This window comes from Nilaparvata lugens, chromosome 12 (genome assembly GCF_014356525.2).
Source record: "Nilaparvata lugens isolate BPH chromosome 12, ASM1435652v1, whole genome shotgun sequence".
Taxonomy (NCBI): Eukaryota; Metazoa; Arthropoda; class Insecta; order Hemiptera; family Delphacidae; genus Nilaparvata; species Nilaparvata lugens.
The window spans coordinates 34,864,215-34,889,112 of NC_052515.1; the positions used below are offsets into that span (position 1 = coordinate 34,864,215).

Genomic DNA, 24,898 nt, shown 5'->3' on the forward strand with positions numbered 1-24,898 from the left:
CATGATGAGTAGGTTTCAGGTGCATTCATACGGTACCCGCGAAAGGATGCAGTTGGAGATTCCACGCTGTAGGTTGTCAAAAGTGAAGGACTCTTTCCCAGTGATGGCACTCGAAATGTTCAACCTGCTGCCGGCCCGGTGAGGGATCTTCCTATTGGTGTTTTCAAGAAGAGGCTGTAAAGGTGGCTGATTGAGAGAAGCTATTATAGTGTCAGTGATTTCCTCGGGGATGGCTTTGAGGGACTTTGATGCCAAGCCATCTTGATTCTCAAGTTAAAAGTTTTTTTAATTCTTTTGACGCGATCTATCCGGGAACATCTGGCTAACGATCAAGACTTTGGTTACAGCACTTAATGCCTAGTTGACCGAGCGAAGTGAGGTGTAAGATTCAAGTCGACGGTTTAGCATTTCTCTTAATGTTTAAATGTTTATATGTTGCGCATTTACGGCGAAACGCGGTTATAGATTTTCATGAAATTTGATAGGTATGTTCCTTTTTAAATTGCGCGTCGACGTATATACAAGGTTTTTGGAAATTTTGCATTTCAAGGATAATATAAAAGGAAAAAGGAGCCTCCTTCATACGCCAATATTACCGTAAAAATCAGACCATAGATTTATTCATCATAAATCAAATGTCTAGTAGACTATAATTAATACTAACCATTCAAAAACATCGAACATCTTGAAAATGTATCTTTCCATCAACGTTAATAGACAGTTGACTATAATACTACCCGTTCAAAAACATCGAACATCTTGAAAATTGTATATTTCCATCAAGGTTGTAGACAGTTGCAGCCACACCTGATAACAGCGCTCACACTCACATTCTGGGACGACACGTCACGGTACGATGGGAAAGAAAGCTCTATGTTTATTTAGGGGTTTTCTAGACATTTTAAATTGATAAATTATTTATCAATTTCTGAGAAAACATAACAACAGGTCAATGTAACTTACTGAGCGCGAGATCTACTGCTCACAGAACTACTAGTGTTATGGTGATGTAAATCAGTCTGAGTCAACAAATCTTGTTCTTATGCATAAGGCAGAGAAGAAGGAAGTGGCTGACTACTTTAAGGATACCTAGTCTAACAAATATGGGCTTACAATGTGCATGATGTTCGCTTGCAGTTATAATCCTAGCAGCTTCAGTAAGTCCACAACCTTGGTTAAATGACCCCACATGAATAGACCATAGGAGATATGGCAGTAGAAAAGTGCATGATATACCATGACCAGATATTCCTCCGTCACCTGTCCCCTCATCTTGAGCAAGAGGAAACAGATTCGGGACAGTCTCTTAGTCACCTGCTGGATGTGACTAGTCCAGATGAGTTTCGAATCCAATACAAAGCACATCAGCTTAACCGGTTCTTGACCATGTGGCAGACCTCGCGACAAGCTGTAGATGATGTTTTGCATTACTGTATGCTCTCATTCAGGGTGGCTGATTGACAGAAGTCTATACAATCTATATGAGTTCCTCAATAAAAATGCTCATGCGATGGTCTGAAAACTGCAATTATATTTCAATCTTGGGCCAAAACACAAGAAACGTTTTTTCAGACGAGTCGGCACGGAACGACGTGACAGAAAACTTTCCGATTGGATAATTTTTCATACGCCAACCAAATCAGCCAATCGGAGACCTTCCTGTCCTATTGTGCTGAAGCTTTGGAAAAAACACTGTGTCTTGACTCTTACTGTATGTTTGATTGATCATTGTGATGAACAGATTTTTATATAGCACACTACTATAAATGATTCTATATCAACCCAGGAATGCCCTGGCCAACGATCATTCTAATTGAAAAATATTGCAAGGCACATGAAAAGTATAATTATTTCAAGTCATTATGACATTATTACACACTATAAATCACTCCTACTAACAATATAATTACTGACTACCATGATATGAAAAAATTATGAGAGACTTTGTGATACATACCTATGCCTGACAGTTGTCTGATAATCCATGGTTTTAATTCCAAATCACTAAAGGTTTTCATCTTAACAGAAACCTATAACATAATTTAAACTATTAAAACTCTTATTTACTCAAACTTGAACAGAATTCAATCACAATTAACAATTAAAACATGCATTTTTAGTTTCTGTAACCTAACCACTGTCATTTCTGTAAACATGTCAACAAGCGAACATAACCTCATTACCTCAAAAGTATTTTGTGAACCACATGGTTCACAAACAAAAAAATATTTATTTTAGAGCATAAAATAAAAGATGTGATATTTAGTAAAAGAGAAAAAATGAAAATATTGAAATTTTTTTCTTAGGATTCAAAGAAACATTTTTGAATTCCACAAGAAGTTGAAATTTTCCAAGACGACGATAGTAATCAAGAAGGCAGAAGGAAGACATCTTTATCTTTATCTCTCTCGCTCGATTATCAATTCAAAATTTAAAGGTTATAAACCTTAAAAAGTATTCCACATTTTAACAATAATATATAATATTTAAAAACTAAAAATGTCAGACAGCTTTTCAGTTGATTCCCTGTCAGGTACAAGTGACGACAAAGAACTTCAAGAATTTTTGATGATTGAAAAACAAAAGGCAACGATAAATGCTCAGGTAACATGCTACTTTTATTACTTTACAAATTAATTGTAATATTAGGCAATGTATTACTGAAAAATACGTACTATAAATTTTCGGCTCTAAATATATTGTCTAAATTAAATATTTTCTAAATTTGGCTTAGTGGTTTCGTGTTTTGTTTCGGTTTTGTATATGGTAGGACTTTTAACATCAAAATTAAATCTATTTCGAAGTGAAAAGTGTAAATTTAAAGTATTGTGCTTACTATATAACCTTAGTCCGGTTTCCCATTAGGGAACTTTGGACTATATACGGCGAGGTGGAACTACCCTTGGGTCTCCCCACCATTCAGAGCCATACGCTAATAATAATAACTGAAAAATTACTAGATCAAGTCTTATACACTTTTTCAGGTTTGCTCGAGTTTTACAGTTCTAAGACTTGAATAACCTACTGACCTGAACATCATTTTCCTTCAAACTTAGCCTAAAACTTGTGCAAATTTATAATCACACTAAGTCTATTCTATTTGAGGAACAAGTGTAAGAGAGGGCCAAATGCGCCCTAACTTCGCCTAGGTCAAAAATAAAAGCAGTGATTCTATTCTATATAAGTACCGTACTAATAAAATTGATTCTCTATTCAGATACACGAATTTACCGACCAGTGCTGGGACAAATGTGTTGATAAATTGGGCTCAAAAATGGACTATAAAACAGAATCCTGTCTCACAAACTGCGTAGAACGATTCATCGATGTTTCACAACTAATCACCGGCAGGTTTGCAAAAATGTTACAAAGTTCTGTTAATGGACTCCAGTAGTAGATTTTATCTACAAATTTATTATGTACAATTTATTTGATTCATGTTGGTAGATTTTTTGTTTTATAATTATAATCAGCTATTAAAATAATGTAATAAATACTGATAATTGAATTTTATGTAAATGAATCCTGAAATTCCCCTATATTTAAATTACTTAGGCTAGCCACCAACAGTAGAAAATGCATGATTGTACACACTCATGTTCATCATGCATGTTTCGTCAGCAGCGAGAGGCTTCTAACATAGGATAAACAACTTAAAACAATAAATAAACCAATGGAGAATTACAAAATGATATTGATACTAAGATAATTTAACCAAAAATAGAGCAGACAAGAAGAAATAAACAGTACCGTAATTTATGTCATTGTATCATGCACGTCCTACCGTTAGTGGCCAGCTTTATGCTATTTTGTATTATTTTCTATAGGCTACCACAAATGTGAGACAAAATAGTGTTGTCGATTTTTTCAACAATATATTATTAAGATTATGGATTGATAACTTAACTCTGTAAACTCACCTTTTAATTCAAAGCAGCACTGAAGATTTCAATGTCGAGTTTCTCACAATCGAAGTATGTTGAAGGGACATTGAAAAAATGTTATTCTTCTAACTTGAAGACAATATGTAGGATTTACAATTTTTATGAAATCTTACACTTAGAGTATGATCACAATGAATGCGTATATGTGCAAGTCGGATCATGCATGAGTCTAATAACAAAATTTGAAAAGTGTCATTGAAACACGTTGTGACTTGCATGTAGCTGCTCACAATGAACGCACCAGCAAGTGCACGCGTTCAGTGTGAGTCAGTATTCCTATTGCTCTTTCCAGATTTTGTTTTTTAATCTGCAAGCTTGGTTATGCATAACCAAGCGTCCATTTCCATATATGACTCCAGTGTAGTCACACACTTACGCGACTCAGGTTGAGAAGAGACTCGACTCTAGTGGAGAGCATGTGTTTCCAAATGGTGACACTGAGACCAGTCGATTCTAGTCTCCGCGACTGCCACCATTTGAAAACACATGCTCTCGACTAGAGTCGAGTATCTTCTCGACCTGAGTCGTGGAGTTGAGCCTTATAGTTTACTTATTTCCTTCTACTAGCTTTTGGAACGCAATAAGTCTTAATAAAATATAATTTATGCAAATCTTTGGAAGAAATCAAATGTATAATGTAGGACTATAAATAAATATAAACAATTTTTATTAACAAATTTCAGATAAAGTCAAACTTTGATGTAGTTATGGGTGTTGCCGCCAATTAAATGTCACACGAATCAAAAACAAACATTTTTTCATTACTTCTGTTAGTAATGAACAGGTAGCTGTTAGTTGATAGAAAATATCAAAATAACAATTTTCAAGTGATTTAAAGAAAGTCTCAACTTTAAAAATTATGATTTTTCATCTTTACACATCACTGGGGAATTAAGGTACTCGAATTTAAGTAGTTGAGGTAGCAGGATGATTTTTGTGAGCGCTTATTCACGATTGAAGAATAGACAGATAACGGAGAAGAAAGCGTTCTTCTTCTTCGAGAGTTGAATCCAAATAATCATCAACTCCAGTCTCGTTTATGTCTTCTCTGATTCTGCTGAAAGCTTCACTTTCTCTTTTAAGAATCTTGCCTGCGTCTTTCAATGTTTTGCCTGTACTTGTGGAAGGTATGTCCTCGTCAGAAACTGGAAAAAGATGACTGTGTCAAATTGACTTTCATCAAAGAGAACATATAGCATAAAAATATCGCATGGTACAGGGTGTTTACGTTCCAAATTTCACTGTTAACTCAAGCCGTTAATGCTAGCAGTTCTTTTTCGTGAAGATATTTGATGGAGTTAGTCTCTCATACTGTGTCTTTCTCACACTCCCACTCGGCAAAACAGTAATAATCGGCTTGAGTTCACAAAAATTGGTTTGAATTTGGAAGATAAAAAACCTGTATCATGGGATATCTTTTTATGTTATTTTTCCTCTATGGTAGTTGATACTAGAGAGCATACAGAATCTTTTCTTTAAGTTAATTTCAACATTATCTAGTAGAACATAAATAGGAACAGGGATACATTTTCATTGTAAATCAATCGACATACACATTGTTTATACTGTGGTATGTGAATCTATACTCTGGACTTTATTATGTGTTTAGGTGTTCTAATTTTTATTTTCCTTGCCCTATTACCATAGGTAAGGAAAGTATTGCTTTCCGAAAAAAATTAAGGTACCCCAATTTCTAAACTTCTATACGTTTCAAGGTCCCCTGAGTCCAAAAAAGTGTTTTTTGGGTATTGGTCTGTATGTGTGTCTGTGTACACGATATCTTATCTCCCAATTAACGGAATGACTTGAAATTTGGAACTTAAGGTCCTTACAAAATAAGAATCCAACACGAACAATTTCGATCAAATGCGATTCAAGATGGCGGCGAAAATGTTGTCAAAAACAGGGTTTTTCGCGATTTTCTCGAAAACGGCAACAACGATTTTGATCAAATTCATACCTAAAATAGACATTGATAAGCACTATCAACTGCCACAAGCCCCATATCTGTAAAAATTTCAGAAGCTCAGCCCCATTTATGCAAAGTTTGATTTTAGATTCTCAATTATCTGGCTTCAGATACAATTTGAACAAAACATTTCGAGTGGTAAAGATTAAGCATGAAAATCTCTACAATCAATGTTCCGTAACATTTTTACCTAAAATTGAACATAAGCTCAAAATTCGATAAAATGTGATTATCCAATTGCAAACTGTTGATTCTATTAATTATTATTCACTATGAACAGATAGCAGACCTCGTGTGTCTCCAGCGTTATTGTCCTGTCACCAGCTGGCTCAGATCTTTGTTTATAAGTAGACTTAAGATGCGCGTGAACACTAGCGACATGTGATCAATTTTCTTAACGGCAAGGAAAGTTGTGTGAGTGCGCCACACCAGATTTTTTAGACTTGATCTTATGCATCTAAAAATGCTAATGAATCAAGAAAGATGTCCACTTGTAATGTACTTTCTATTGTATGAAGAATCATACATCTATAAATTCTTCTCTTCTACATCTAAAGGAAATCAGGGACCTCTATAATAGCCCAGACATTATGGATGAAATCAAATGTAAAAGAATACGATGGGCTGGGCATTTGCTGAGAAGACAAGAGTCCAAACTTGAGAAGATGTTGGCTCCCAATCCCCCGGAAAGCGTTCCAGACAGAGACGGTGGCAACAAGTTAAATCCGATATGGAGAGACTTGAAGCTACCGAAGGAGATGCAGGTCCAGTTCAATCAATCCAGACCTTTGGTCATGACTAAGGAGAGAAGTATGAAGTAAGTATGCTCAGGACAGGATATGTCGACTTTGACAAATTTAAGTATTCGGCCACATGTCGACTTGAACCACTACCTCCGTAAACAAAGCCATAGTGCATGACAGGTGGTTGATGGTAACGTCAGCACAGGTAGGGCTCCTACACCAATAAAAACACTAGCTGATGTAGATCAGCTGAAATCAACAAATTTTTATTGGTGTAGGATCCTACCTGTACTGAAGTCACCGGAATGCACTATGGCTTTGTTTACGGAGGTAGTGCTTGAACACAGATGGTCCGGGGAGTAGGTAAGTTAGTAAGGGTGGTCACTAACGGCAGGACAAGTGTGTAGAACATGTGTGAATACATATTATGCTAGTCATACGTGTTGTGTCATCAGCGAAAGGATTCGAACGGAAAACAGCTGATTGACAGTAGCTTCTAACATAAAATGAACTACCAAGAACAATAAACTAGTAGTTCTGTGAACAGTAGACCTCACGCAGTATTCTCATCCACAAGTACCTGATTGAAACTATAGACCTTATGGAAATACAGCAATAGACTGGCTTCTTCACACATCTAATCACTTGTCAGCTGATTTATGATGAATAGAATAATTCTATAGTCTGATTTTTACTCTAATATTGCCGTATGAAGGAGGCTATTTTTTCCTTTTATATTATCCTTGAAATGCAAAGTTTCCAAAAACCTTGTATATACGTCGGCGCGCAATTAGAAAAGGAACATACCTGTCAAATTCATGAAAATCTATTACCGCGTTCGCCGTAAATGCGCAATATATAAACATTCAAACATTTAAACATTAAGAGAAATGCCAAACCGTCGACTTGAATCTTAGACCTCACTTCGCTCGGTCAATAAACCGCTGGAAAATTACAATTATAAGATAAGATACAAGAATAATTCAACCTAAAATAGAGCAGCGAAGAAAGATTTAAAACAAAAAATTGGAGATATAAACCTTGAAAGATTTTTTTCGACGCCTTTCGCTGATGACACAAAACTCTTGTTCTCTAGTTAGTGGGTAGCCGTAGTAAATATATTTATTTTGTACAAGTAAGGCTAGCTACACACACATAGAATTTTTTACGTACGGTATTTTGCCGTCCTTGTGAATTCTATTAGATTAAACAGATGATGTTTGTCAAGTTCCATTTAAACTGATAGAATTCATAAGGACGGCAAGATATCGTACGAACAAAAATCGACGTGTGTACAGGGCTAAAGGGCCGTTTGCACAGTCAAAGCTCATACTGAATTTAATCAGCTGGTGGCTTAAACTCAAAATGAACCACATTGTTATAAACTAGACTTGATACGGATTTAATCCAGTTTAAAAGGAGATTTCATTTGAACTGGCACTGTGCAAACTGCATAGAACTATGCAAACTGATAGGTAGAACTTGTAAATGTTGTAAGATCAAAATTTTCAGCAAAAATAATATAAATTAACTTTAACAACATATTAAAATGTATTCAGCCAATACGTTGATATTAAGGTCATTCCACATCAACGTAGCGTAGTTTGAAATACGTCTTTTGAATAACTCCTAATGTTAATCAATCTACCGGCGTAGGGTAGCCGGTTTGAAATAGATTGAATAAAATTAGGATATACATCGGCTAAGTCTTTCAAAAGACAAACTTATTTCATGCTAAGCCACCGCGGTGTAGAATACCCTCTATTAATTCAAATTCATTACCTTCGCCTTCAATATAGCCATTACAGACAGTCAACTCCTCAATTGCTCTCTCCACATTGAAATTGTTTTTTCTCAGAGCAAGCTTAGCCATTGTCGATAGAAATCCCAGATCAGTTATCTGAAAATGAATAGAAAATTCAATGTATTTTGTGGTCAACACTACTCCTTCAAGATGTAATAATTGTATATTTGTACTTTGTTTTTGGCAAATAAATTCACACTGGTGCACAAGGAATCTTCCTTTTGCCGGTGTTTTTGCCTCACCTACTGCACTTATGCATGTTAGCATAAATTAAATCTTCATTCAATAATAACTATTTTTATAATTTCATTTCTAAAATTAAATCAAATCAAATCAAATTATTTATTGTCACACAACATTAAAATGTTACAACAACGTCATTAATAACACAGAAAATATCAATTTAAAAATTACAAAGAAATCTTCAACTTTACATAAACATTCATTGACCAGTACTTTTTTCAAATATTTTCAGTAACTATTAAAGCTCATTCTTTTGATATTTTCAGGCAAAGCGTTATGAAGTTTTATTGACATGTATTGCCAGTTTTATAATAAATTAGCATTTCCTTAATTTTTATGTATGTATCTTAAATTAAGTGCAGTAGCATATACTTATATTTATTTTTTAAAGCTTTTTTGTATTTTGTTTTTGGCAAATAAATTCAATCATTCTTCTTCTTCTTTTTCTTCTTCGAATGGCTGGCTGGCAATAATCAAGTCTTTTTTCTCTTATCAAATTCTTGAAGCTCTAAAATTTGTGGAACTTTCAAAAAAGGGAACTGCTAGCATTATTACAAGATACAAATCTCAGAAAACATTGTGGACTCCAATCAATGAAACTTCCCGCTGCAATATGATTTAAATTAGGGTTGTGTAATAATTAAATAACTCTTTACACTAACATCAATCTGAGGCCCAATTCACACAAGTACCATAAGGCACGGATGTGGCGTGGACTTTTTCAATCATAACACTATTTTGCAACATCAGCTGTTCTTAGTGAGAATTTGTGTGTATTTTTGGCTTCAAAATTCATAAAATAACTTAATTAATTCAATGTGCAATGATAATTAAGTGTAATATTTAACTATAATTTGGTGTTTTAATTTTTCTAAATTTGAAATTTGCATCCCATATTTATTTTGGACGAAAGTTGAGCTTGAACTTTTTACAGAAGAAACATAACCTATTTTTGGAAATGTAATCAAATTTGGAATGTAATAGTTTTGGGCCAAGCCTGTTGTTCCCAATCATATTTATATGATTTGTTATTGTTTCCACGTTGCACTTGACCATATATTCAGTTTGTCAACATAGTCAATGCAGAGTTGTCAATTTGAATATATTAAGTCATACGGGCTCCTAAAAAATGAATGAATTGATCAGAGGCACTGTAAAAGTTGGACCACTGGGAAATAAAATGCAGGAGACAAGGATGAGGTGGTTTGGGCATGTACAGCGACGGGAGGAGGATTATTTTGGACAGGATTTGGTTTTGGATGGTGTGAGAGGACGAGGTAGACCTAGGATGAGGTGGGGAGATAGAATAGCGGCTGACTTGCGGGAGAGTGGTTGGAGGAGAGAGGAAGCATTGGATAGGGCTTTGTGGAGGGGCAGACTAAGAGAAAGGAATGCCAACCCCATTTAAATGGGATAAGGCACAGCCAAAGAAGAAGAAGAAGAAGTCATACGGGCTTCTTGCATGAGAAGATTGAATTTCACACAATTTGGCAACACGGATAAAGTTTCTACCTGTTTTATTCAGAGAAGGCTATAAAGCCATGTATCCACTAGAGTTGTCAACTGAGTTTTCAACGAATTGCGGTAACTTGCTGCCAATTTCTGCCCATAGTGAGGTCCACGTTATAATGGCAGTGGAGAAAGATAGGAGAAAAACGTCGCCGGTGTTCTGTCTTGTCAATGTCTTCTATAGACGGTAGCTGATACAAGTTTATTGATGTAATATTAACTGCTCATTCTCATTTAAATTAATCAATTATATTTTATTAAGCAAGAAATATTATTTTTCAATAATTTTATAATGAATTTTCATAATTGGGATGAAGTATTTTGTTATTTAATTATTAATTCTACATTGTTGAAAGACGATATGGCAAAAAGAAAGCGTGAAAGAGATATCGCAATCCGCTTTGTTGAATGATAGACGAGGATAGCAAAACCATTGCTAGTCTGCATGCTGGAGAGTGGCCCGTTTTATATGGGAATGAAAATATTCAATTCGATTCCATCTCACGTAAGAGAAATTGAGGGCTTGAAGAAGTTCAAAAAAACACTTAGAGAATTCCTTATTGTATTGTGTCCTTACAGATTAGCAGACTTCCTTGTTGGTTAATGTGTGATTAATGTATGTTATGTGAAATCTGTTATGTTCTATTGACCGTAGTGTTGAAATATGAAGGATGGTAGTATTATATTAGATTAAACTTTGACGTGTCATATACTGCGGGAGCGTTGCTCCCTTAATACAGTTTCATAATTTATTATGACGAACTTGTAAAACAAAACAAACAAAACAAACAATCAAACACTGCCATTATAACGTGGACCTCACTATACACCTATAGTGAGGTCCACGTTATAATGGCAGTGTACGATTGACAATAGTGTTGCTATCCTTGTCTAACATGCAACAAAACAGATAGCGCTATCTCTCTCAAGCTTTGCTATGTTGTCAGTTGGTCAGAAATATTTTATTTCACTTTTGACAGTGACTGTACAGAAGTAGAGAAACAATCCTCAGCCGCCATGTTTTATTTTGATTTATAACAGAATGCTAAAGTAGAGGAGTCGTATAATTCATTAGATAAATGAGATAATTTTTAGAAATTAACGTATGAGAAAAACAAATTATACTTTTAATGACACTTTAAAAGTTGATAACTTTGAGACCACCCTAAAGGTGCGTACAGACTTTCGCTCTGCTCCGCAATCGAACGTCACTCGAGTAGATCGATTGATGATCGACCGGGGAGCAAGAGTGGAACGCGAGAAGAGCTAACATCTCCCGTACCGTTCATGATCGGAGCGATTGCGGAGCGTGCGTGGAGCGACTGCGAAGCGTGTTGGAGGCGCGTATATCTTTACGCACCTTAAACTTCGTCCATGCTTGAGTTTACCGGAATAGGTTAGGCCTACACTTAAGGGCAGGTCACACCGAGCTTGCGTCCGCGGCGGGAGCGGAGTCAAAAAACTCGCCTTCCATGTTATTAAGTTGTGCAGGTCACACCGAGCTCGCTACCGCGGAGGTAGTACCTCGGCGGTAGTTTCACTTCGCGAGCCAGGCGAACTTTTGAAACGTCTCCCAGTGGGAGTACCGCTAGCGGTAGTGAGCTCGGTCTGACGTGGCCAATCTAATAACATGGAAAGCGAACTCCAGAACTTCGCCATCGGTAGCGCTCTGGTTGCCGGCCTTCCCCCACTTCTAGACAACCAGCCTCATCAAAACAAGAACAAAACCAAACTACCGCTGGCGGACGTTTTTTGGTGTGAACTGCTTCCAGAAAAACTACCTCCGCGGGAGCGAGCTCACTACCGCTAGCAGACGTTGGTGTGACGACCGCTTTATGACCGGTATGAATAATATTGAAAGGCTATTTCAGAGTTATTTCCATTGAAATTATTTTATTATATATACGATTTCTATTTTTCTATTATTTTTAAAAGAAATTGGAACACAATACCTACCGAATAACTTAACTGCTGTTGTTTTGAAGTTCAGATTGGTGTATCACAGCTTTTCAAATTAGCCGCCATTTCAGGTCTGTAAATCTGATCTCAGTTAAGTAAGCATAGTTTAGATTCAAATTATGAAAAAAATTATTTTATTGATCAATTTAATTAATTTGAAATGAAATTGATTATCTATTTTATCAAAGGAAATAAAATTAATATCGGATCGAATTTAATGGGATGAATTGAATAACAGCTATGACAAAATTAAGGCAATTTGGCAACGTTGTTCTCATATCTTTCTTCACTGCCATTATAACGTGGACCTCACTATAGACCTAGTTGATCGTTGATGTGGCAACTGACCTTGTGCAACAGCGTGCGCATGAGCTGTTGCGTGAGCACATGTGGCTGCTCGTTGATGAGCGTGATGGCCTCATGATGACATTATTGCTGTTTCTTGCCGCCTCGACGGCCAACTCCCTCTGGAAGCCCATGCCCACCAACTGCGACACCACCACCTCGCTCACCCACTGCTGCCCGTCCACACATTTGCCCATCTTACGGCTCTCACTGCAACACAAACAATAGAATAAAATAAGGAATCGAAAAGAATAAGGGCCATTATATGTGGCATATAGAAATATTTTATTTCACTTTTGACAGTGACTGTACAGAAGTAGAGAAACAATCCTCAGCCGCCATGTTTTATTTTGATTTATAACAGAATGCTAAAGTAGAGGAGTCGTATAATTCATTAGATAAATGAGATAATTTTTAGAAATTAACGTATGAGAAAAACAAATTATACTTTTAATGACACTTTAAAAGTTGATAACTTTGAGACCACCCTAAAGGTGCGTACAGACTTTCGCTCTGCTCCGCAATCGAACGTCACTCGAGTAGATCGATTGATGATCGACCGGGGAGCAAGAGTGGAACGCGAGAAGAGCTAACATCTCCCGTACCGTTCATGATCGGAGCGATTGCGGAGCGTGCGTGGAGCGACTGCGAAGCGTGTTGGAGGCGCGTATATCTTTACGCACCTTAAACTTCGTCCATGCTTGAGTTTACCGGAATAGGTTAGGCCTACACTTAAGGGCAGGTCACACCGAGCTTGCGTCCGCGGCGGGAGCGGAGTCAAAAAACTCGCCTTCCATGTTATTAAGTTGTGCAGGTCACACCGAGCTCGCTACCGCGGAGGTAGTACCTCGGCGGTAGTTTCACTTCGCGAGCCAGGCGAACTTTTGAAACGTCTCCCAGTGGGAGTACCGCTAGCGGTAGTGAGCTCGGTCTGACGTGGCCAATCTAATAACATGGAAAGCGAACTCCAGAACTTCGCCATCGGTAGCGCTCTGGTTGCCGGCCTTCCCCACTTCTAGACAACCAGCCTCATCAAAACAAGAACAAAACCAAACTACCGCTGGCGGACGTTTTTGGTGTGAACTGCTTCCAGAAAAACTACCTCCGCGGGAGCGAGCTCACTACCGCTAGCAGACGTTGGTGTGACGACCGCTTTATGACCGGTATGAATAATATTGAAAGGCTATTTCAGAGTTATTTCCATTGAAATTATTTTATTATATATACGATTTCTATTTTTCTATTATTTTTAAAAGAAATTGGAACACAATACCTACCGAATAACTTAACTGCTGTTGTTTTGAAGTTCAGATTGGTGTATCACAGCTTTTCAAATTAGCCGCCATTTCAGGTCTGTAAATCTGATCTCAGTTAAGTAAGCATAGTTTAGATTCAAATTATGAAAAAAATTATTTTATTGATCAATTTAATTAATTTGAAATGAAATTGATTATCTATTTTATCAAAGGAAATAAAATTAATATCGGATCGAATTTAATGGGATGAATGAATAACAGCTATGACAAAATTAAGGCAATTTGGCAACGTTGTTCTCATATCTTTCTTCACTGCCATTATAACGTGGACCTCACTATAGACCTAGTTGATCGTTGATGTGGCAACTGACCTTGTGCAACAGCGTGCGCATGAGCTGTTGCGTGAGCACATGTGGCTGCTCGTTGATGAGCGTGATGGCCTCATGAATGACATTATTGCTGTTTCTTGCCGCCTCGACGGCCAACTCCCTCTGGAAGCCCATGCCCACCAACTGCGACACCACCACCTCGCTCACCCACTGCTGCCCGTCCACACATTTGCCCATCTTACGGCTCTCACTGCAACACAAACAATAGAATAAAATAAGGAATCGAAAAGAATAAGGGCCATTATATGTGGCATATAGGAATATGATACAAAGATGAGACGAAGATGATAAACAGGCTAGCAACACCAATGTTAATCAAATACTGCCATTATAATGTGGCATATAGGAATATGATACAAAGATGAGACGAAGATGATAAACAAGGCTAGCAACACCAATGTTAATCAAATACTGCCATTATAATGTGGCATATAGGAATATGATACAAAGATGAGACGAAGATGATAAACAAGGCTAGCAACACCAATGTTAATCAAATACTGCCATTATAATGTGGCATATAGGAATATGATACAAAGATGAGACGAAGATGATAAACAAGGCTAGCAACACCAATGTTAATCAAATACTGCCATTATAATGTGGCATATAGGAATATGATACAAAGATGAGACGAAGATGATAAACAAGGCTAGCAACACCAATGTTAATCAAATACTGCCATTATAATGTGGCATATAGGAATATGATACAAAGATGAGACGAAGATGATAAACAAGCTAGCAACACCAACGTTAATCCGGTGCATTATAACGTGGAACTCACAATGTGGTTTATCCATGCAGTTTTTCTAAATGTATGAGACAGAAGATTTTTGACACTGCCTGTCTACAGACCCCAGTCCTTGACAACGACTTCAAGTATTCAAGTAAGTAGATATCCCATGGTATAGGGCGTTTATGTCGCAACTTTTACTGTTATCTCAAGCCGATAGTTCGCGTAGTTCTTTCCCGTGATGCTGTGAGACGCTGGTAGTCTCTCATATTGTGCCGTTCATACACTCTCACCCTAACATAACAGTAATAATCGACAATAATCGGCTTGAGATAACAGTAAAAGTTACGCCATAAACGCCCTATACCATGGGATATTTATAGTGAGGTCCACGTTATAATAACAGTGGAGAAAGATAGGAGAACAACGTTTCCGATGTTCTGTCTTGTCAATGCCTTCTATGGAGGGTAACTGATACCGGTTTATTGATGTAATATTAACTGTTCATTCTCGTTTAAAATAATCAATTATATTTTATAATGCAATAAATCATATTTTTCAATGATTTCATAATGCATTTTCATAATCAAGATTAAATATATTTTGTTAATTAATTATTAATTCTACATCGTTAAATGACGATCTGGCAACAGAGCAAAGCGAGAAAGAGATAGCGGTATCCGCTTTGTTGAATGATAGACAAGGATAGCAATACAATTGCTAATCAAACACTACCATTATAACGTGGATCTCACTAAAGTCCTTGGCAACGACTTTAAGGCTCGGTTGCACAAAAGCAGGCTGAATTCTAATCCTGATTAGTTTGACGAAAACCAATCAGAGAAGGCTTTTTAGAAAAGACGGCTTCTATGATTGGTTCTTGTGGAAATAACCACAACTAAGATTTAACCGGCTTTTGTGCAACTGGGCCTAAGTATTCAAGTAAGGGCCATTTGCACATTATATATTGTCAAACTCGATTAAGTTAATCGAGTTTAAGTTAATCTGAAAGTTTAAACTTGAATCGGTTTTTTCAGTGCATTTACTAATCCATTTTAAGTTAAACTAGTTTAGCGTTAAGTTGGTAATAGAATGTCATCGTTTATAATATCAGGAAGGCTGATTTTAACAGGAAATTTGTTATATGTTTACAAACCATCAGTAAATTGAGGTTATGTAGCTACTATTTTAGTATTTCCTTGTTCTTGTTCAAAATCCACAGAGCTGTAAGCTGTACGGTAATAAAAGTGAAAAGCGATCAAGAACTTCTTTAAAAACTTATGTTTAGTTGGCACCACAAAATATATTTTAGAATATAAGATAAAAAAGCTATTTTGTTACGCTTGAATCTACACTACGGTCTTCCTCGTTTATTAGAAATCTCTCGAAAGCAATATATTTCAGTTATCTGTTAATAAAAACATGTTTTCTGATCAAAGACCATTGTTAAAAATTGTCTTAATTTCTATCAAGTGGTTTATTCAATCAAAATACTAAATTGGCACTTGCTTTACTCAATCAAAACTGTTAAAAAATTCTCTATCATTCCAGAAATTTAAATGATTCGTTTTTTACCCAATTTTTCTCAGTTCCAAAATATCTTCGCAGTCATCTTTATTAATTGCATTAAAAACTCACTGTATATCAATTCCTCTATTACAATTATTTTTACATTAAAATAATAATTTACTATCAGCTGTTTCCTCATCAAATCTTTACAGGTGTCAAGTTAATCCAAATTATCTGGTTTGAACCTCCTGCTTTAGAGGTTTAAACTTTCCCAGAGTTTAAACTCAATACAGAGTTTAAACTAAAAAATAATAATAATATCGAGTGACCTGGCTGGCTCAGGTCTGGTGTCAGAGTTTTCAGGTCGCAACTGATCAATTTCAGGGCCTCTGACATGACCTAACGACTGCTTTTTAGGCAGCCGGGACCGACGGCTTAACGTGTCCATCCGAAACACGGGAGTGGCCCGAGATAAATATCAGTTTAAACTGATACTGTGCAAACGGAATATTAGTTTAAATAAAAAAATCCAGATTTGGTTTAAGCTTTAGCTTAAACTTACACTGTGCAAACGGCCCTAAGCAGGAAAGTGGTACTGACCGTTCAAGGCCGTCCCTCTCACGAGCTGCCTTCAGTTCTTGTCTGCGCTTCTCAATGTGAACGATTGCGTCCTCCACGTGACCTTTGGTAGCACGAAGGCCCAATCTGCCTTCTGCCGGAGTAAAGCCTGAAACAACAATAATTATTAAAGAAAATGCACTACAAAATCAACAAAATGAATAAATTAATGGAAACATAGGATACTAGTACTTCTGTGAACGGTAGACCTCACACAGTTTCTCATCCACAAGTATCTGATGTCACCTGTTCTAGTTGATTCAGTTGAATCATAATTTACTCTTAAAAACTGTTATTTGTTTTCTCCAAGATCAAAAACTCACTTATGCTAATAAACTCAGTTCACGTTTCAATCTGTATCCCATATATGATGATTTATCCAGTTTCGTGATAATCTTTCCATCTGATAAAAAAATTCCTCAACTATTTTAAAATTAATTTTTTTTAATCAACAATACTAGTAGTTCTGTGAACAGTAGACCTCACGCAGTATTCTCATCCACAAGTACCTGATTGAAACTATAGACCTTATGGAAATACAGCAATAGACTGGCTTCTCCACTCATCAGTGTAATCACTTGTCAGCTGATTTATGATGAATAATTCTATAGTCGGGGCACAGCTAATATCGGGGCACCGAGCTTCGCTCTTTATTTATTAATTTATTGATAAACAAAACACAATTCTTTAAAATGATTGGAGAAGGACCAATAGTTTTTATTATGGGGAAGGCCATGTTTCTATTTTACAGCTGGCTATACGGCAGTTTATGAATTTCGGGGATGAGATATTTTGATTTCGATCACTCACTTTTATTATCCACAGACGACGAAAGTCTCAGCTGTTTTCCAAGGATTAATTATCCTTTTAATGTCATTCTGCGATTTTTCCCAGGGATGAGACCTAGTGCAATCGAATTTTTATATCATAAACCTACTATGTTCCAAATTTCGTGAGAATCGTTAGAGCCGTTTTCGAGATTTGTTGGACATAAATAACCACATAACCAGATATAAAAAATAACCAGATAAATATAAAAATATATACAGGAATTGCTCGCTTAATATAATAGGATTAGCTTTTACTTACGTTTTTGGAGCGCTTTTGGACCCTTTCTCAACACTGATTGACTCTTCCGTGTCAAAAGAGATCCCAACACCCCAATGAACCGACAAATTTCAAGTCCCACAGTCTCTTCAACCTCCTACTCCAATAACCTGAAATCATGCCCGCCACCCCCGCCGCCAACCATTCAAATAATCCCGCCACTCCTACAACCCACGCTGCTTACTAACTATGAATTCCACAACGGAAGTGTCAACCAGTGTTGAAAAAGGGCCTAGCGTCCAAAAGCGCTTCACAAACGTGAGTAGAAGCTAATAGCTTTTAATCATAAAAATCAGACTGCGTAATTTAATTATTTAAAAGTAATAAAAAATTATGATTGAAGCCTTTTGCTGTGATGACACAACAATGTATGACGAAAGGTGTGTACTGTGCCGGGCACTCTCTTTAATTCAGGCCTTTTCCAAAGTTATAATAGTAAATTTAATACGCAATAGACTAGAGCCATTATTGTAAGTGAGTTAGCGAAATAAATTATTTTCTCTCTCTATTATGAACGGCCATGACTTCGAGTTTCCCATGATAGATATTTAAAAATTGTGGCTCCGAGTCGTCGAGGAATGTAGATTATGGAATTATCTCTAAAACTTAGCCTTCTTGTCGCGACATAATATGCGATAAGTTGGAAAACAGCAAGCATTGAAATTATAACAAACTACCGATTTTGCAGTTACTATTTGGTCCAAAGGCTGTAGAAGCCACGCGACGATTGGTCAAATTGATTCCATTCGCCCAATAGGAGACCTGTTTCTAAATACAGTAGTGGGGATTCCCCATTCGAGAGACCAGATTACGTTCCGGAGGACACTTTGCTAGGAGCACTACGAGAGTAAAGATGTAGTCATTATGTTTCGCCCTTTTTGGGCAAGTTTATGAGTTTATATCATTTTTAGTTAATGTATGAGATAGAAGATTTTTGACACTGCCTATCTACAGACCTTGACAACGACTTCAAGTATTCAAGTATGTAGATATCCCATGGTATAGGGCGTTTATGTCGCAACTTTTACTGTTATCTCAAGCCGATAGTCCACTTAGTTCTTTTCCGTGATGCTGTGAGACGCTGGTAGTCTCTCATATTGTGCCGTTCATACACTCTCACTCCAACAAAACATTAAAAATCGACAATAATCGGCTTGAGTTAACAGTAAAAGCTGCGACATAAACGCCCTATACCATGGGATATTTATAGTGAGGTCCACGTTATAATAACAGTGGAGAAAGATAGGAGAACAACGTTGCCGATGTTCTGTTTTGTCGATGCCTTCTATGGAGGGTGACTGATACCGGTTTATTGATGTAATATTAACTGTTCATTCTCGTTTAAAATAATCAATTATATTTTATAAAGCAATAAATCATATTTTTCAATGATTTCATAATGCATTTTCATAATCAAGATTAAATATATTTTGTTAATTAATTATTAATTCTACATTGTTAAATGGCGATCTGGCAACAGAGCAAAGCGAGAAAGAGATAGCGGTATCCGCTTTGTTGAATGATAGACAAGGATAGCAATACAATTGCTAATCAAACACTACCATTATAACGTGGATCTCACTAAAGTCCTTGGCAACGACTTTAAGGCTCGGTTGCACAAAAGCAGGCTAAATTCTAACCCTGATTAGTTTGACGAAAACCAATCAGAGAAGGCTCTTTAGAAAAGACGGCTTCTCTGATTGGATCTTGTGGAAAGGAGCCTCCTTCATACGCCAATATTAGAGTAAAAATCTGGTGTGGCGCACTCACACAACTTTCCTTGCAGTTATAAAAAAATATCACCTGACGCAAGTGTACATGCGCATTCCAAGTCTACTATTCAAAGATCTGCCAGTTGGTGACAGGACAATAACGCTGGAGACACACGTAGTCTGCTATCTCTCCATAGTGAATGATTTAATAGAATCAACAGTTGCCAACAGTTTGCTTTATTGGATAAACACATTTTCTCGAATTTCGAGCTTATTTCCAATTTTAGGTGAAAATGTCACTGAACATTAATTGTAGAGATTTTTATGCTCAATCTTTTCCACTTGAAATTTTTTGTTTAAATTTTATCTGAAGCCTTATAATTGGGAATCTAAAATTGAACTTTGCATAGATGGGGCGGAGCTCCTTAAACTTTCCCAGAGTTTAAACTCAATACAGAGTTTAAACTGATACTGTGCAAACGGAATTTTAGTTTAAATAAAAAAATCCAGATTTGGTTTAAGCTTTAGCTTAAACTTACACTGTGCAAACGGCCCTTAGTAAGAAAGTGGTACTGACCGTTCAAGGCCGTCCCTCTCACGAGCTGCCTTCAGTTCTTGTCTGCGCTTCTCAATGTGGGCGATCGCCTCCTCCACGTGACCTTTGGTAGCACGAAGGCCCAATCTGCCTTCTGCCGGAGTAAAGCCTGAAACAGCAATAATTATTAAAGAAAATGCACTACAAAATGAACAAAATGAATAAATTAATGGAAACATAGGATACTAGTACTTCTGTGAACAGTAGACCTCACACAGTTTCTCATCCACAAGTATCTGATGTCACCTGTTCTAGTTGATTCAGTTGAATCACAATTCACAGTTGAATAATAATTTACTCTTAAAAACTGTTATTTGTTTTCTCCAAGATCAAAAACTCACTTATGCTAATAAACTCAGTTCACGTTTCAATCTGTATCCCATATATGATGATTTATCCAGTTTCGTGATAATCTTTCCATCTGATAAAAAAATTCCTCAACTATTTTAAAATTTTTTTTAATCAACAATACTAGTAGTTCTGTGAACAGTAGACCTCACGCAGTATTCTCATCCACAAGTACCTGATTGAAACTATAGACCTTATGGAAATACAGCAATAGACTGGCTTCTCCACTCATCTGTGTAATCACTTGTCAGCTGATTTATGATGAATAATTCTATAGTTGGGGCACAGCTAATATCGGGGCACCGAGCTTCGCTCTTTATTTATTGATAAACAAAACACAATTCTTTAAAATGATTGGAGAAGGACCAATAGTTTTTATTATGGGGAAGGCCATGTTTCTATTTTACAGCTGGCTATACGTCAGTTTATGAATTTCGGGGATGAGATATTTTGATTTCGATCACTCACTTTTATTATCCACAGACGACGAAAGTCTCAGCTGTTTTTCCAAGGATGAATTATCCTTTTAATGTCCTTCTGTGAGTTTTCCCAGGGATGAGACCTAGTGCAATCGAATTTTTATATCATAAACCTACTATGTTCCAAATTTCGTGAGAATCGTTAGAGCCGTTTTCGAGATTCGTTGGACATAAATAACCACATAACCAAATATAAAAAAATAACCAGATAAATATAAAAATATATAAAGGAATTGCTCGCTTAATATAATAAGGTGCGTACAGATATACGCGCCGCGAACATGAGCAATTCACTTTTAATCAGCTGACTATATCTGTATTTTTACAGAAACGGTAAGATACAGATATAAAAAGCTTGGCATCAGCTGATTAAAAGTGAATTGCTCATGTTCGCGGCGCGTAAATCTGTACGCACCTATAGGATTAGCTTTCACTTACGTTTGTGGAGCGCTTTTGGACACTAGACCCTTTCTCAACACTGATTGACTCTTCCGTGTCAAAAGAGATCCCAACACCCCAATGAACCGACAAATTTCAAGTCCCACAGCCTCTTCAACCTCCTACTCCAATAACTTACAAATTCAAACATTCCCGCCACCCCCGCCGCCAACCATTCAAATAATCCCGCCACTCCTACAACCCACGCTGCTTACTAAACTATGAATTCCACAACGGCAGTGTCAACCAGTGTTGAAAAAGGGCCTAGCGTCCAAAAGCGCTTCACAAACGTGAGTAGAAGCTAATAGCTTTTAATCATAAAAATCAGACTGCGTAATTTAATTATTTAAAAGTAATAAAAAATTATGATTGAAGCCTTTTGCTGTGATGACACAACAATGTATGACGAAATGTGTGTACATACTTGTTCAGCACACTGACAAGACCTATTAGTGGCTACCCTTACAGACTGTTGGAAATGAGTCATTCAACAGTGATTGTTAAAAATGAGTTCAAGAAACTATGGAGTCTTGTTTCTTGAGTTGAAGACTCGAGCCTATAATTAAAAAATCATATCAAATAAATGATGAATGTCTTTGTTCAAATGACAAAATAATATGAATATAAATATTGTCAATGTTTTATAAGGTTTGTAACATCAACACCTACAAACAACAAAAACCTACGAACATAAACCCCTATTTAAAAAGTTGTTATATTCAGACTAAATTTGATTAATAATATTGAACTAACCCATTTGGAGCAGAACGGGCAGACTAGAGTCGATCTGTTTGAGACTGGTGAGCTCAGCTTTGGCTTCGTTGAGTAGAATGAGGGCGGCGTCAGTCTTGTTCTGGTGGAATAGCACGATTCCTTGCAACAGATGCAGACGCAACAACAATGTTGCCTCATTGCCTGCAACAAACGAACAACATGTTGCATGATACAACTATGATGAAAGAGCACAATTACTTGCAACATGTTGCATGGAATTCATTACATCTAAAATATGATAGAAGAGCTGCAATAATTCCTTGCAAAAGATTAAGGCGCATCAACAATGTTGCCTCATTGCCTGCAACAAACGAACAACATGTTGCATGATACAACTATGATGAAAGAGCACAATTCCTTGCAACATGTTGCATGGTATTCATTACATCTAAACTATGATGGAAGAGCTGTAACAATTCCTTGCAACAGATGCAGACGCAACAACAATGTTGCCTTGCCTGCAACAAACGAACAACATGTTGCATGATACAACTATGATGAAAGTGCACAATTCCTTGCAACATGTTGCATGGAATTCATTACATCTAAACTATGATAGAAGAGCTGCAATAATTCCTTGCAAAAGATTAAGACGCATCAACAGTGTTGCCTCTTTGCCTGCAACAGACAACATGTTGCATGCAAATCATTACAATCTCAACTATGTACTCATTCTCAAAAGAATGAGTTCATGAAACTCGAAAGCACTACAGTCTGTAAATAAACAGATTGCTTATAACATCGAATAGAAAACTACATATCTGTATTGAAGTGACAAAGTATCTATATTTTTGGTGGAAACGACTTGAAATTGTCACAGCTACTGATGTATGAGATGGTTTTGAGAAACTAGTATCAGTTGTTACACCATCATCAATCTAGTAAAGCTTAGGCACTACTCACACATACGCGATTCAAATCCTACAACTCCAGTTGAGATACTAGCTTATCTTGCTCATTGTCACTACTCTAGTTTCATGCCTCTTCAATCCTCTCCAACAGAATCTATATTAAATGTTTGCTCGTACATTTTCTCTCAATACCTCCTATAACTTTCAACCACAGAAAATAGAAACAAAATGCTTAAACCAAACCAGAGAGAATTTGTTTCATTTCTCTGTGCTTTAACCATTAAAGTCTACAACCATAATCCTTTATAACATCACGCTGTTCAGCTCCAAATCCTAATCTCACTTCATTAAAAATACTCGGTAGTTCGAAACTCAAGTCTCTTCTCGACCAACGACCTTGCACTATATGTTCTGTGTTTTATTATTGATTGTGACGATTCAATGTTGCGAAGCTTGTCTTTTTTATGCAAGTAACTGAATGAATGAAATTTGATTGATTGATTGACACGTCGAGTCACCGAGCGTCTCAGTCTCTCAGTCACAAGGTTGTAGATTCTAGAATCGACTGGTCTAATGCCGCATCCACATGTTGGCCCAATGAAGGCCAATGACAACCAGTGCCAGTGTGTGGATCAGTCGTTTGTCAACGCTTGCCTACATTGGACACTGGTCACATTGCAGGCTGGACCAGCCAACATATGCATAAGTGTCACCATTTGAAAACACATGCTGCGTCACAGAGAAACTGCGACTCCTGTCGAAGTCTAAGAGACTGGAGTCGTAGTCTCTTAGCGACTTCAGTCGTGTAAGAGTGAATAGTGGCCAATAGTTCCTCGTCAGAACTGGCTGCTTCCACTTACTCATATATACTTGGGTTGATATATACTAGTAGTTCTGCGAACAGTAGACCTCGCTCATGAATACAACTTTCAATCTAATGAGAAGGGCCAGTACAGTAAGTACAGTATATTGTGAGGATTTAGCCATGTCATCTATTATTTTCTCCATTGAAAGTGCTAGAAACACTGTTTTCAGGGACACCGGACTTATCAAGGAGGTACCTTTATATCGTCTTCATATTTACAATATAAACATATATTACAACTTTTCTAATAATTAATTATAAGACATCTGTCAACTGACGGAAAAATGAAATAATAATTATGCAGTAGGCAATTTAGATGATGAATCCGTCTCACAGACGATGGTGAGATGGAAAATGATTCTAAATTATATACGTTTGATGGTGACAATGACATTAGGTTGCTAATGATGTTTTTCATGAAAAGTGGATTCAATGTTATTTATGGCTTGTTATGCCTATGCAGAATGTTAATGCTCTCATGTTAAGGTTTCCGATCTCATACCTAAAGGAAAACAAAAGACTTGACACTGTAGAGCGACACAAAAATGCACAAAAAATGTATACAATACAATAATTATTGTACCTGATAAACTGAAAATTCAGTTAAAAAATAACTAAAATAATAACTGATAGTTATGAATAAAAGAAGTTGGAGATTAAAGAAATGTTTATGATGTTAAATATTGTCTACAACTGGAATAGTTGT

The 24,898-nt window shown here is 36.7% G+C and overlaps 3 protein-coding genes across 7 annotated transcripts in view; 1 reads left to right on the forward strand and 2 right to left on the reverse strand.

Annotated features, from left to right (window-relative positions):
- LOC111053909 (probable ATP-dependent RNA helicase DDX49) overlaps window positions 1-2,179 on the reverse strand; it is a 59,256-nt gene extending 57,077 nt beyond the window's left edge. For 2 of the 4 annotated variants that reach the window (XM_039439393.1, XM_039439394.1), the window contains exon 1: window positions 1,958-2,179. In XM_039439393.1, coding sequence (XP_039295327.1) covers window positions 1,958-2,018 — 61 coding nt within the window. In that variant the 5' untranslated portion in view covers window positions 2,019-2,179. The remainder of the gene's footprint in view (window positions 1-1,957) is intronic. The other 2 variants (XM_039439390.1, XM_039439391.1) reach the window with 1 other exon arrangement.
- A 108-nt stretch (window positions 2,180-2,287) lies between these two features.
- On the forward strand, window positions 2,288-3,508 carry LOC120353906 (mitochondrial import inner membrane translocase subunit Tim8-like). The gene is made up of 2 exons (XM_039439396.1): window positions 2,288-2,604; window positions 3,218-3,508. The coding sequence occupies exons 1-2, from the start codon at window positions 2,500-2,502 to the stop codon at window positions 3,392-3,394; spliced, it is 282 nt and encodes a 93-aa protein (XP_039295330.1). The 5' UTR covers window positions 2,288-2,499; the 3' UTR covers window positions 3,395-3,508.
- A 1,054-nt stretch (window positions 3,509-4,562) lies between these two features.
- Window positions 4,563-24,898, reverse strand: part of LOC111053910 (NEDD8 ultimate buster 1) — a 37,536-nt gene continuing 17,200 nt past the window's right edge. Inside the window, exons 6-10 of one of the 2 annotated variants that reach the window (XM_039439399.1) lie at window positions 22,456-22,617; window positions 17,006-17,132; window positions 14,144-14,351; window positions 8,439-8,556; window positions 4,563-5,089 (exon numbers count right to left, since the gene is read on the reverse strand). In XM_039439399.1, the coding sequence (XP_039295333.1) occupies window positions 4,893-5,089; window positions 8,439-8,556; window positions 14,144-14,351; window positions 17,006-17,132; window positions 22,456-22,617 (812 nt within the window). In that variant the 3' untranslated portion in view covers window positions 4,563-4,892. Of the gene's footprint in view, window positions 5,090-8,438; window positions 8,557-14,143; window positions 14,352-17,005; window positions 17,133-20,419; window positions 20,547-22,455; window positions 22,618-24,898 lie in introns of both variants that reach the window. The other variant, XM_039439398.1, reaches the window with a different exon arrangement.